General features: G+C 42.2%; 1 protein-coding gene across 1 annotated transcript in view; it reads right to left on the bottom strand.

The window, feature by feature from the left end:
• The window catches only part of snd1 (staphylococcal nuclease and tudor domain containing 1), a 178,541-nt gene that overhangs the window by 54,111 nt on the left and 110,044 nt on the right, over positions 1–14,386 (bottom strand). Inside the window, exon 17 of the mRNA XM_006780760.3 lies at positions 14,150–14,338. Coding sequence (XP_006780823.1) covers positions 14,150–14,338 — 189 coding nt within the window. The remainder of the gene's footprint in view (positions 1–14,149; positions 14,339–14,386) is intronic.

The raw sequence follows: 14,386 nt of genomic DNA, 5'->3' as shown, positions 1-14,386 counted from the left end.
CCCATTCTCTAGATTTAGAGGGGGTTTTCCTGCAGGCTGGCAAGCAAGGATTCTGAACACAGTAGAAGTGGACTGGCCTAAATTACAAAGGAAGACTACTGAGAATTATAATAATTAAAAAAAATATCCTGGAATGAATCAAAAATTATCTCCAACCTGGGTCTGAAAAAAAAAAAAGGTGTCAAGTTTGTAAAATTAGGCAGCAAAGCAAGGTGGGAATAAAGTTATTTCAGGCACCTTGCACACGCTGCAATCCCACGCCTAGTTTAACTGATGAAGCATAATATGCCAGTCATGCCCCTAAGGGTCAGTTAAAGAATAACTACGTGTAAATGCATAGAAAATATGGCAACATTCATGCTCTTGACAGTCATTTAAATAATTATGGTGGTGACATGGATGGGTCTATCAAAAATGTAACACATGGGTTTAAAAAAAGTTGCTCACAAGTGACAGAAAAAGAGGGTGCAGAGAAATAATGACTACAAAAATTTATGAAAGGCGAGAGCAACGGAACGATTATGTTAGGAGTCAATCTGAATCCACTGATAATTACCTATGAGAGCAAAATGCACACAATACCTGGTCTGATAACCTTAAGGTCCACAACCTTCAACTTTCCTTCCTATAATTGGTTGCACAATGACAATCAGTATTCATTCAGACAGTCTTAGAGCTGGTAGCGGCAGAAATGTAGCTCAAATTGGCCCTGTACTGATACAGCACAAGTGACAAAACTTACAGGAAGTCAACATACAATGGCAGTTAGAGAAACTGTAACCTGGGAAGTGTAGGGATCCAAAATAATATTGTTAGAAATCATCACACATCAAGAAATTAAATCAATTAAAAATAATAGTAATAATGTACTTTGGCAAAATGATAAGTACGGGTAAAGTAAGGGAGAAACGATAAATAGGATATCTAATTCAGAGCCTAGATTGCAAAAAGACAAAAGGGGAAGAAGGAAGTCAAAGACAAACAAGTTGAATTAAAGATGAGAAAGATGGGGATGATAGTGTGTAGGCACTGAGGCAAGAGGAAACTACAGACTGTACTGTGAGCGGAACACGTTAGCTGCAAAGCCAGTGAGTTCTTCCAACTCCTTTGATCTCAGTTACACACCTGAAAAGTTTTCTGGTCATCTCGCACAGTACTGACTCTACTGCATTAAGCAAATGCCAAAAGAGCAGTAATTCCCAGTAAAGTAAATGGTAAATGGCCTGTATTTACAGTGGGGCAAAAAAGTATTTAGTCAGCCACCGATTGTGCAAGTTCCCCCACTTAAAATGATGACAGAGGTCAGTAATTTGCACCAGAGGTACACTTCAACTGTGAGAGACAGAATGTGAAAAAAAAATCCATGAATTCACATGGTAGGATTTGTAAAGAATTTATTCGTAAATCAGGGTGGAAAATAAGTATTTGGTCACCTCAAACAAGGAAAATCCCTGGCTCTCACAGACCTGTAACGTCTTCTGTAAGAAGCTTTTCTGTCTCCCACTCGTTACCTATATGAATGGCACCTGTTTGACCTCATCATCTGTATAAAAGACACCTGTCCACAGCCTCAACCAGTCAGACTCCAAACTCCGCCATGGCCAAGACCAAAGAGCTTTCGAAGGACACCAGGAAAAGATTTGTAGACCTGCACCAGACTGGGAAGAGTGAATCTACAATAGGCAAGCAGCTTGGTGTGAAAAAATCAACTGTGGGAGCAATCATCAGAAAATGGAAGACATACAAGACCACTGATAATCTCCCTCGATCCGGGGCTCCACGCAAGATCTCATCCCGTGGGGTCAAAATGATCATGAGAACGGTGAGCAAAGATCCCAGAACCACACGGGGGGACCTGGTGAATGACCTGCAGAGAGCTTGGGACCAAAGTAACAAAGGTCACCATCAGTAACACACTACAACGGCAGGGAATCAAATCCCGCAGTGCCAGACGTGTTCCGCTGCTGAAGCCAGTGCATGTCCAGGCCCGTCTGAAGTTTGCCAGAGAGCACATGGATGATACAGCAGAGGATTGGGAGAATGTCATGTGGTCAGATGAAACCAAAGTAGAACTTTTTGGTATAAACTCAACTCGTCGTGTTTGGAGGAAGAAGAATACTGAGTTGCATCCCAAGAACACCATACCTACTGTGAAGCATGGGGGTGGAAACATCATGCTATGGGGCTGTTTTTCTGCCAAGGGGACAGGACGACTGATCCGTGTTAAGGACAGAATGAATGGGGCCAAGTATTGTGAGATTTTGAGCCAAAACCTCCTTCCATCAGTGAGAACTTTGAAGATGAAACGAGGCTGGGTCTTCCAACATGACAATGATCCAAAACACACCGCCCAGGCAACAAAGGAGTGGCTCCGTAAGAAGCATTTGAAAGTCCTGGAGTGGCCTAGCCAGTCTCCAGACCTCAACCCCATAGAAAATCTGTGGCGGGGGTTGAAAGTCTGTGTTGCTCGGCGACAGCCCCAAAACATCACTGCTCTTGAGAAGATCTGCATGGAGGAATGGGCCAAAATACCAGCTACTGTGTGTGCAAACCTGGTAAAGACCTATAGTAAACGTTTGACCTCTGTTATTGCCAACAAAGGTTATGTTACAAAGTATTGAGTTGTATTTTTGTTATTGACCAAATACTTATTTTCCACCCTGATTTACGAATAAATTCTTTACAAATCCTACCATGTGAATTCATGGATTTTTTTTTCACATTCTGTCTCTCACAGTTGAAGTGTACCTCTGGTGCAAATTACTGACCTCTGTCATCATTTTAAGTGGGGGAACTTGCACAATCGGTGGCTGACTAAATACTTTTTTGCCCCACTGTATATAGCGCCTTACTAGTCCCTAAGGACCCCAAAGCGCTTTACATATCCAGTCATCCACCCATTCACACACACATTCACACACTGGTGATGGCAAGCTACATTGTAGCCACAGCCGCCCTGGGGCGCACTGACAGAGGCGTCAGTAGGTGCCTGTAAGACCATATTTGGTCACAAAGACAGGCTCAGAAATTGACAGTAAAATCAGCTGTGCTGTTGTCGCTGGAAATGAATTAGTGCAACAGAAAAGGAGTAGAAGAGGGGGATAAAGTGAGAGAAATATAGAACTGGGAGGCGGTCATGAGGCAAATGGAGAAAAAGAATAAGCAAATTCATTTAGGAACAGAATTGGCTGCTCAACCAAGGGGAGTATGCCAATGTGTAGAGGACTCCGTGTCTGTGTGCAGGTAATAAGGAGAACTGATGAGGCGTTTGCTTCCACAGCGGCTATACAGTAAGCTGCTTCTCTCCATTTGTGGCTGAAAAAAACAAAACAAAGACGGCTCTGATCCGTCTCATCCGAGAAGATGCTAAAGGAACACTTATACTCACGCATATTGGCATGACAACAGCAGCAACGCAGTAATCAAACACTGATCAGCCACAACATCAAAAATACCGACAAGCAACATGTAAAACACCGATATTCTTATTACATTGCAATGTTCTGCTGCAAAACCCTAGTCCTAGCATTTGTGTGAACCTCTGACACAAAAACAGCTCAGGAAAAAGAAAGAGCTCAAGGCACTGACTCTGACCCCAAACTCCCCAGATCCCCAACTTATCAAACATCTGTGGAGTGCACTGAAACCAGCACAACTCATATACCCAGAAGGATCTGCCTCCTGCAAGACACAACAGAACGGGCAAGAACTGCTCTGGTGGAACAAGGGAAGTATTTAGGCAGGTGTTCTTGTTGTAGCTAATATGTGTAAATAGGAATGCAAATTCAGCAAGCCAGAGGTGTCAAAGGGGACAAGTACATGTCATAACCTGTTTGTGTGACAACAAGGCCAGCAGGGAAATGTCAAAAAGTCTCATCTTAATGCTTGGAAACTAATATAACTGGAACTCATTAAGTGGAACAGGATATGCAGATCCCAACCAGCACAGGACCAGCATTTAAATGCAACCCTCAAGAAACAAATATTTAGCATTTCATTAGACAACAGAAAAAAAGCAAGGGAAGCAGAGAGGCAGGCGGGGGGAAACGTAAGGGAGGCGTGTTTCTCTGCCGACCCATAGTAAATAGAGTTAAGTGTGGCTGCGAGCACGGGCTCTAAAAAATGTCAAAGTGTGTGTAAATGACTATTACTTGCATGTCTTATTTTTAGTGCGATCGTAAATAGCCCACCCTGTTTTGCTCTTTTTCCTGATTAAATAAGGACGATTAGAGAAGACACCTGAAGCGGGGCAAAAAAATGTGCAGCGTTGATGTTTCTGATTAATCTGCCTGACGACTCCCAAAAATACATAAATGTCAGTCATCTACGGAGAAAATGCCAGTGCTGCTAATAGACGTTCACACGAATGGCATTATCAAAAAAACACGATAAGAGTGGTTTGTACAAGGCACAGCAAATCCATGCTCACTTCGGTTATCATCTAACTGAATCCAATCCTCTAAACTATTCAAAGTATTTAAAGCCTAAAGTTTCTCAAAGAAGAGAACCTCAAAGAAGACATTTAAAGGGTATTATGAAAAGGCACAGTTTTACACACGGGTAGTTTGAAGTAAATGTGTAACATTTAAGTAAACACTCATAATACTGCATTAAGCACAAAGGAAGAACCTCTGCTGCAACTGACCAATCAATGCTCTCCAGTCTAAGGTCAAATATGTCTGTGTTAAAATTCAAGGCTCATTGCTCTTATTGCATGCACTCATTCTGGTGAAGGTAGAAGGCAGTCAGCCACAAGTAGTGCTCGGCAAATCAAGTGGAAAAGTGTCTCCTTACAGTGTCCCAGGAGGGACTAACCCCCCCTTCCCCCCCAAAAAAGACAGCAAATAATTCAGTAGCCCAACTGAAGTCAGTGCATGTCCTTCACACTTACTTTAATCAGCAAAGATGGCGGAGTAACTGGGGCAGAGGAGAGGGAAAAAAAGAAGGGAAGCCCCAAGATATAAGAGGCAGGGAGAGTGCAGAGAGGCAGATGGGTAGACCTTTGTGTTTTTCTATTGCGGGTGACAGAGCTGAGCATGTGTTAATCAGCCATAATGCAACGCACTGTGTCATATCATGTTATGCTCTCTGTCAGTGCATCACCTCCACTCTCCCTTTTGAGCAACCCTCTCTGATCTCATGGCCTCAAACCTTCATCCTAAGACTACAGCGAAGTGATGGGAGGCTGGGCGCCTGAGTCATTTCTACACTGATGAAGCAGAGGGAGCCGCAAACCTGCCCGTGAGGTCCTCCGCTATGAGGACATAAGTATCTTGTGCATGACTGGAGAAAGAAATGCGTGTGGCCAATGACACAGACGTATGTAAACAAATGTATAGGATTATATGTAAAATAATCGTCACGAACACAAGTTGAAGGAAAGATGCAAACTAACGAAATCACGTGCAGGCTGCTGGAACACAGTTACACAAATACACATAGAAAATGTTGTGCTAAACGAAAAAGGCCCACTTCCTGTTTATATGCTTCATCAAGTAGAATATTTCATATGAAGGTGTTGGCTCCTTAGGATTGGCCTGATGTCCTGGATGCATTTTTCAGATGACATTTTCAAAGACTGCGTGTTATCCTGCAACTCACGTAAATATATAATTCGCCAAGCAGAAGGTGGGACTGCTCAGATGTCACTGGGGTAGCTTCTTGCTCATTAAAAAAAAAAAGGGAGGAAAAAAAAGAAGAAGAGAAAGAAGAATGTGAGCGCCATGTGCACGGGGTGCAGCCTTTGTGTCAAATGGAGAATGAAGCAAATAAAGATGGAAAGAATGTTAGTATGTGATTTCACAAGACTGCGAGCAGAGCTGACAGAGTGCTGAATTTGCAGCTTTGAATTGGGGAAAAGGAAGATGAAGACCGGGAAAATGAGAAAAGAGAGTTAGAGAGAGAGACAGAAAACTGGGAGTTGGGGTGTAAATAACACACACATCACTGGGTCCACTGATCTCTTCTTCTGTCTTTCTGTCTCTCTGCCTCAGGGCACCGAGGGTCCAGCTTGCCGACTAAAGTGGGGGTGGTGTCTCCGGAGAGAGCGTGCATGTGTACATCTGTGCGTGCGCCGTCTGTCTGCACGGGCTCAAAGTGTGTTTGACTAAGCAGGAAAGAGACGGTGAGAGTATGGTGCGTGCACGTGTGGCACCTCCCTCCATCTGCAACAAAGTTTGTGTGTATGTGTGCGGATGTGTACACAGCACACTCAATCATATTATGTAATCTCTTAGCTATACAAAAAAAAAAGAAAGAAAAAAAAGGCTCCGTCAGCTCTTTGCTTTTGTGTGGTAGGTGGTTCATTTTGTGCGTACAGTGCAGAGGGAGGATGAAGGCAGCTGTGCACTCACTCACATGGGCATACACACTGGCTTACAGTAGTAAACAAACAAAAAGGAAATGGTATGCAGTCACATTCAAAACGCACATCTGCACACATTGTGCACGTATGAATGTGAAGGCACAATGCAGACAGAGACGGATGCCTCGGAATCTGTAGTAGATAATAGAATGCACGGTTCACTCCATCTTATCCAAAGATGGGAGGTCTCAAATGGGTCACTACTCCCATAGTAACCACCCTGCAGGGAATGATGTGCCCCCTGCTGTGATCTTACTGTCCTTTCACACATGCCACCAAAGCCTTCAACCTTCAGTTTGCTTCTATACTGCCCAATCATTTCCAGTATGTGAAATGATATAATAAGTAATTAACATAAAACACTTATTACAGTTGAGTACATTATATAGTTAAGAATCTGTACAGCACTTTGGCCCACAGAGGTTGTTTAAAACATGCTATAAAATAAACTTTGACTTGACTTATTACAAACACATTATTTAGTGCAGAACAAGATCCCCACAGGATCCAATCTAGCCCACCTGAAATGTGAAAATTCTAAGAGTAAAGTGCAAATACTGGATTTTTCCACAGTACTCTGACCTTAAAAATTGAATCACATCACAAGAGTCTAAACAGTTACTTCTATTTGAATAAGTGGTCTGAATAATTGCAGGTTTTACAGCCTTCTTACAGATAAACACATCACCCACACTACACCAAAGAAATTGATAACATAATACAAATAAATAAATTTTAATTAAAAGCATTAAACATCACAAGTTTGCTTCCCCCACCACTCACTCTACATTTTTAATGATGGCACAAATTCACAGTAATGAGCTGCCAGTACTTTTAAATGTAGTTTTACAGATTTATTTCTGTGGTGGTTAATCTCAGGAAGCAGTGATGACGGCTTCTTTGATTGATTACAGCAGGATTTCTTTGTAATGCGAAAACACTGAGATGTTTTCCCTTTCCAAAAGAAATATCTCAGCCTGTTTATCTTGAGTTTTATAAATGGACAGTTTACATAATGCTTTCAGGATGAACTTAGTGTAGATGAAACTTCATCAAATTGGGTTGCAAGTGGACCATGAACTAAAAGGGGGTTCGACACCCCTGCTCTGAGGCCTGTTTATATGATTCCAGTTATTATCCAAGCCCACAATTGGTCATTTTAGTACAGATGCATTGTGGTGTATAATGGTCCTAAAAACATGAACACCTTTTGTGAATGGAGCATAAAACACATCTGATTTCCTGAATGAAGGCACAAAAGGTGATTTGCCCACAGTAGGCTGAGGACTGCTGCACCATGAGTCATCAAACTGTACTAACTTGGTCATTGCTACTTGCAGCTACGACACTGTGTTCCAAGCAACGGACGTAATGGCGAGGGAAGCAGGGTCCTTGGGGTATAGCAGTTATCGGACAAGGGAGTGCTGTTGTGCTGGACTTTTTAATTCTGTGGACGATATATTTCCAGCACAAGCTTGACTTGCATCGATAGTTTGCCCACGGGTGAGATGATGCACTGTGACTTTTGGCACAGTTTTAGCTACTCATCTCTTAAAGGGCAAAAAAATGCAAATTGCCTGTGACATAATGGTTTCCTGGCCCTCTATCTTTGCGATGTCACCACTTCCCCTCCTTTCATTTTTCCATTATTTTTATTTTTTGGGGGTGATTAAAAGAGCCTCTGTACATTGTTTCATGTATCATATAGACAGAAAAACAATACTCACCGAGCAACTGAATATAGATTTTAAATTATTTGTAAATCACTGCATTCTGATTGCTTGTACACGACATCCCATGCTTACATTCAAGCAGCACTGCAGATTGAAAATGTACTGTTCACCCTGTGATTTACTGGTACATAACATGTCTCGGTGCTCACGCAGGTCTTTAAACACCTGCATTATGCATGAGCTGCACATTGTATGCAATGTGTTCCTCAAAGTCTTTAGTATAGATCTGAGACCTTTAAATAGAGTTAAAAAAAAACAGAAACAATAAAAAGAGAGGGAGAGGGGGGTAACTGCCTCGTAACCAACACTGCCTGAGGTAAAAATGTCTCAAATTAAAATGAGGATGTTTTCTGGCATTTGCGGCATACGACCAGACAAAGTGCCTTTCATTCAAGTTCACCCATTGAAATTCTCGTAATGGACTCTTCTGAAATCGTTCCAAATGCAAACAAGCTGTACGCGCTCATGACCTTCACCATATCCCACAACCTGCAAAGATATATTACACAGCGCTTCATAAGTAACAATTTTAAATTATTTCATTATCATATCGCAGTCTCGAGGCACAAAGTATACTGCACACAAAGAAGACAAGAAATCAGAGAAGAAGAAATGCAAATCCATATGGTACGGAATAAAGGCTTCAGGTATAATCTTTAATAAAAGAAACCTTTGTGGGATTACAGGAGACATTTAGAAAAGAAGAAAATTCCATCCACCGAGACAACAAAGAGTATGGATTTTAACATAATTAAGAAACAGGCAAGATAGCGGACTAGACTAAAAGGAAGAGACTCAAAGAAAGAAAAACTTAAAACATCAGCCCGGTAAGAATGACTTCCCTGAAACACAGGTATGTCATTTCTAACCAGGCCCGAGAAGCAGTTTCCTCAGCTGCCATTCCCGTTCCCTCTCAAATGGTCTGGACAGGTGTCGAGCCCAGTCATTAAGGAAGTATCACTTTCTGTGATTGCCCATGTCATGGTCATTGTTCCCGTCTCGACGCCACACAGCCTTCATTTGTTAAATCACAAGGCAGCAATGACAGCAGTAAGCAATACATTGGAGAGATATTCGAGAGGTATGCCTGGAATGGTAATACAGTTGTGCAATCATTCCGTGTGCCTTCAAATGCCATTATATTTTAATTCTTTACACACTCTAATGCAACTTGTGAGAGGAATGTAACGGCACTAATTATTTCACATTAGCCAAAAACTCTCTTTGTAGAGACATGACAGCCAGGGACTCGGACCAAAAATGGCTCAAGTTAAGAGGAAATAATTTGCGAGAGCAGCAAAGGGATTTGGCAAAAAAAAAAAAAAAAAAAAAAGACCCAAATTTGTGAAACAATTTTAGAGTCCGTCATAGAAAGAACCAAATTTATTTCACTTCAAGACTCAACAGATGACCTTACTTTAATGTTAATCCCCAGCGTTTTTCCATTATATTGCCTGGTGGCTGCCATAGGTTATTTCACTATGAGAGGCCAAGAAAATGTGAAAGGATAGAGGAAATAAAAAAATTCAACCCTGGAAGGATTTCACTGGCTTCAGGGCTTAAGAAAGCACTGAGCGTGGTATTAATAGAATAGGGACTGTCATCCATGGAAACCAAACAAAGACGGCAGTATGAAATTTTATGTCGATTATTAACAGAAGACTGAGAATTATCATGGTACATAGGTGATAAAAAAAATCCTTCACACTACAGCAATTTTTTTTTAAATCCACACATTTGATCTAATTTCACTGAAAGGGAAATATACAACAACATCTAGAATTTTATGCAAACAAACGAGAGAACGCTAACCATATAAATCCTTTGAGTGAATTCAGCCAACTAGAGGTAAACTTCCTACAGCATGAACTCAGGGACAGAAGCTAATTAGCTTTGCTAAAAGCCCAATTATCTTGATTCATCCACAGTGTGTTCCTGTTTAGCCAGGTGTGTGATGTGCTGACTGCAGAGAAGACGCAGCTTAGAAAGCAAGACAGGGACAGGTTTTTGCACCGTCTTTGAAAACAGGAGGAAAAAAAAACAACTCGTAAAAAAAGCACACTGAGATGTTTGGCTTCCACTGTGAGCTACCAACTGACCTTTCAGAGGAAGCAAGAAGCAACTGAACCAAAATAAAGATCTAGAAAATTGCACTGTACCAATATAATCAGACATGCAAACAATGTTAGTCAGCCAATAGCAGCAAATTCGAGTTCTGTGATCTGCTTTGCACAGTAAAAACGGATGATCTGGGTCATGTGGTAATCTATACTTGTGAACAGGGCCTTTGGCAAAGTGACAGCTAAGTCGGCTGGACTTCCAAGTCTGGGGACCACTTGAGGGTAAAAAAAGAAAAAGGAAAAAAAGAAAAGAATGCTGAAACAAGATTATGTACTTCAATCAGGCTGCTCCAAGGACACGTCACCTGGCTCACTGTCAGAATGATGCTGCTTCAAGTGCTTTTGACGGGTGCTGTTGATGGACGGGTGAAGTATTAGGAACGGCAGCACCAGATCCTGGGTTTATGTTTCCAAAGATTTTTTTTCCCCCCTTCGAAAAGGGTACAACTGCTGCAGGTCCTGATTCATTCTGAACAGAGTCCAGGCCAAGGAACTGTCCCGCATGATCCAAAAACTGTAAAGCATCTAAAGATGCCAGGGGCATGACTGGAATTTGATTATTAGTTGAAGGACAGAGACGAGAAAAAAAAAAGCAGAAGGAAGGGTAAGGATGTGAGAAAACAGAAGAGATTAAAAGAAAGAGAGTGGTCTGTGAAGAGGGCCAAGTAGGACTGAAGGAAAGGGGCGGGTAGTGATGAAAGGAGAAGATTCCTATGACATGAAATATCTTTAACAGGGTTTGTCATATCCTCTTTTGCCCTTTTTTCCACGCCTTTTCTTTTCTATCTTCTTTTACCCACTCTGAGAGCCATCGGAGTGTATTAATCTCCTTCAAGGTTGGGTAATTATAGCAGCAAAGAAAAGGGGAAAAAACCCGCTTGCCCAACAGAAAGCACACTTTATCACTGAGCACCGATTGTTGATTCATCTTTTCATAATGAGGCCACTCCAATTACGAACATGTTTCTGTCCTCATCCAATTTATAGCTACTTGGTTGCCTTTTTTTTTTTTTATTTAGGTAAAGGTGGGCCTTAATAGAATATTCACAAATAAATACACACCAAAAAATAACACTGCACATCTGCGAAGAGCTCTGACTAGCAGAGCACAGCCAAGAGCTTCTGGGAGTCTAAATTGATTTCCCCTCTCGTGAACCCATCTCTTAATTTCTAAGTATTTTATTTCGTTTTTCTGTTTCTGAAATCGGAAAGTCCCGAGGCACAACTACATATCGATGAGCCAGCTCCCACACCTGTTCAGTCTTTAGGGAACTTCAATGAAAGCTACAGCCAACATTTCTGCTGTTACCAATCCACCGAGCCAAACTACCATTTTGTACTATTCATTTCTCTGAGCTGCAGAAAGATAGTAGTGGAACATAATATGACTAGCTGCAAAGAGATCTGTCTTATTACAAAGACAAAATGCACCCTCTTTGCAATGAGTCTTGTTTACACAGATGACTGCTGAGCGAGAGTTTGTTTTTATAACCAAAGGAGATTTTGAATATACACCAGACTACTTTGTCAAACCACGGAGGAGATTTAAGGTGGGGGCGTGACCATGGCTTGGCAGCGATCAAATCATTGTTAAAACACCACAAGATAAGTTTATACTGTGTCCCTGGGTCGGTCTTTTTCACTGAATTATAGGAATGTTAGTGCTGATAGCGTGATGATAATTCTTACAGGGGGACACACTTTAGAGATTTATGTAAACAATAGTCGAGGGACAATGAATGTAATGGGGAAACAGGCTTTGGAGCAATTCCAGGTCTGCAACTTAAGCCTTCTGCATGTTGTGTGAGATGGATTTGCTCCCAGGACTGTTCCAGATATTGTTCTAAGAGATGCTGATGTGCAAGATCAAAATGCGCTGAGCTCTGAGAAAAGGGGTCTTCTCCAAACCCTTTGGAAGGCTTCATTTAGAAGACAATCACTTTGTCCCATTGGCCTCATTGTAGCAAAATCTCATATTTGCTTAAGTCACTCGAACTAAGCAGTTTTGGTTCAGGATGCTACTGCAGCAAACCTGAGTCCCTCCCCCTCGATGTCCTGCTGGACCACCGACGCTTTTCTTAATGAGTGTGTGCATGCATACACGCACACATGGGACCCTCTTCATTATGACAACCTTGTTTTCTCAGAGAGACGCCTGACGCAGCAGTACCAATGATGTCTTCCATATCCACTGCCGCAGGGACAATAAAGAGAGGGCAATGAGAAAAGAGGAAAAGAGGGAGGGCGATGGGAAGGGATACAAGCTACCATACTGAGCCTCAGCCTACACACAAAGACCAACCACCTTAACTTCAAAAGAGAAAGAAAGGCGGGGGAAAAAAATGCATGCTCTTAGCTTTTTTTTTTTTCCCTCAAGATGGTCTCTATGGGTTAATTAGAACACCAAGTCCCACCTTATCTGCCTTCAAGTTGCATAGTATGCATTCACACACAAATACAACTAACTGCCCCGTGCCCTGCTAACACAACACACTTTCCACTACACACATGCACAAACAAATCAGGCTGTGGTTGATTTGTCCACCGGTGCCTTTGGCAAACTAACATCAAACATAATCACCGTCTGTCTGGTCAATTCAGGCCCCATTCTGTTGCCTTTCCTCACGGCCCTGTCCGCACTCAGGTTAGCTCAAGTCAAAACCTTGTGGTGAAAGTCAATCTGTCTCAACACTGCAAGGGGGTTTGGAAACCGGTAGTGAAATTGTTATCGGAGGTGTCAGGAACGCGCCTTCATGCTGCAGTTAGATTTAACATGGCAGCGTCTGTGTGCTCACATCACTGGCAAGATGTTTTTCCTTTTTTTCGCCCTCCCCACCCCTTTTTTTTTTTTTTTTTTTTTTTAAATGTCAGACAAAAGGTTCACCTGCGCACCACTCTATTCAGAGTTGTGAGAAATGGAAGACCTAGACAGAGAGTAATTGGAAGAAAAACAGGAGAGCTGAAAGCAGGGAAGACACAAGAGTAGGAACACACTCACTGTGAACATGATAGATTCAGAGGAGGGGAAAAAGAACGCAACCCCTTCTTGGCTCTGGCACTACATCACATTTATGGGGAGAAGATGCATTTGTGTCTCCTCAAGGACCCAAATAGGTGGACGCAAGTGGATGAGCGAGAGGAGGAGAGGCATGAGCAAAAGAAATAAGTTACACAGATAGAGAGAAAGAGGACAATGATGACAGCTGGCTGGGCACCTCGTGCATCTGCCAGGGGTGAGTCGCGGAGCCATAATGAAAATGCAGGGCGAGATCAGGATCACCGTGAGAGAGGCCTCTATCCATCACAGATTTCCCACTGAGAAAAGACAGCTTCAATGATAACTGCAAATATGTGGCTATTTGCAGAAGCAGATGGAGTATTTTCAGAACACTGTAACTTTAACTTTTAGCACTGCATCTTATTAATGCACTTTAGTCACATTTATATTGCCACCGGGGTGACTTGGAGAAATTTCTCAGCATTATTTGAACAAAAAGCTTTTTATTTTTCTCCACTCACTTCTGAAGGATTATCATTTCTCCAGACAGCACCTTAAACTCTACTAATAAATGTATTACTGGCACTGATGTTGAAGGCGGAAAAAAGAGCTGCTGGATCTGCGATGGAAGAAATAGCCCACACGTGGACACAATACAATATGGCCACAGGCAGGCAGACCTAAGTCACTATGGCTCAGAGATGGGAAAGCCAGTAAAGTAAGCACTGATGCTGCTGCTAAGCCAGATGACATCTTGAGATTTACTTCCATCAGCAATTTTGAACCTAAAGATAGCTAGCTTTGGTTAAATGACGATTGCTGTGCAATTAACATCTGAAAGCTTTTTGAGGGCCAGTTTAATGCCATTTGGGACTCTTGTCATTGTTTTGTAGGTTGTGCAGTAGAGCTCTTGTAGCATCTAAATGAAACCTACCTTCTCTTTCCTCTGTCGGCACCCCTCCTCTGCTGCAACCAGGGTTTTATAGTAGGCACTGCGCTCCGCTGTGAAGTGCACCTTGGACAGAGCATTTTCTACCAGTGCCACAGACAGATTCACACCTTCAATGTGCAGCCAGCCAATGAAGTTCCCTGCTTTGTCCATGCTTTCCACTTCAACTTCCACCTGGAAAACCACAAGAGGAGGGGGGAGGGAGGGAGGAACGAGAGGAAG

This window comes from Neolamprologus brichardi, chromosome 17 (assembly GCF_056152115.1).
Source record: "Neolamprologus brichardi isolate AB-2024 chromosome 17, ASM5615211v1, whole genome shotgun sequence".
In the NCBI taxonomy this organism is placed as follows: Eukaryota; Metazoa; Chordata; class Actinopteri; order Cichliformes; family Cichlidae; genus Neolamprologus; species Neolamprologus brichardi.
Note: the sequence above shows the minus strand (reverse complement) of the source record. Positions and strands in the feature narration are given on the sequence as shown.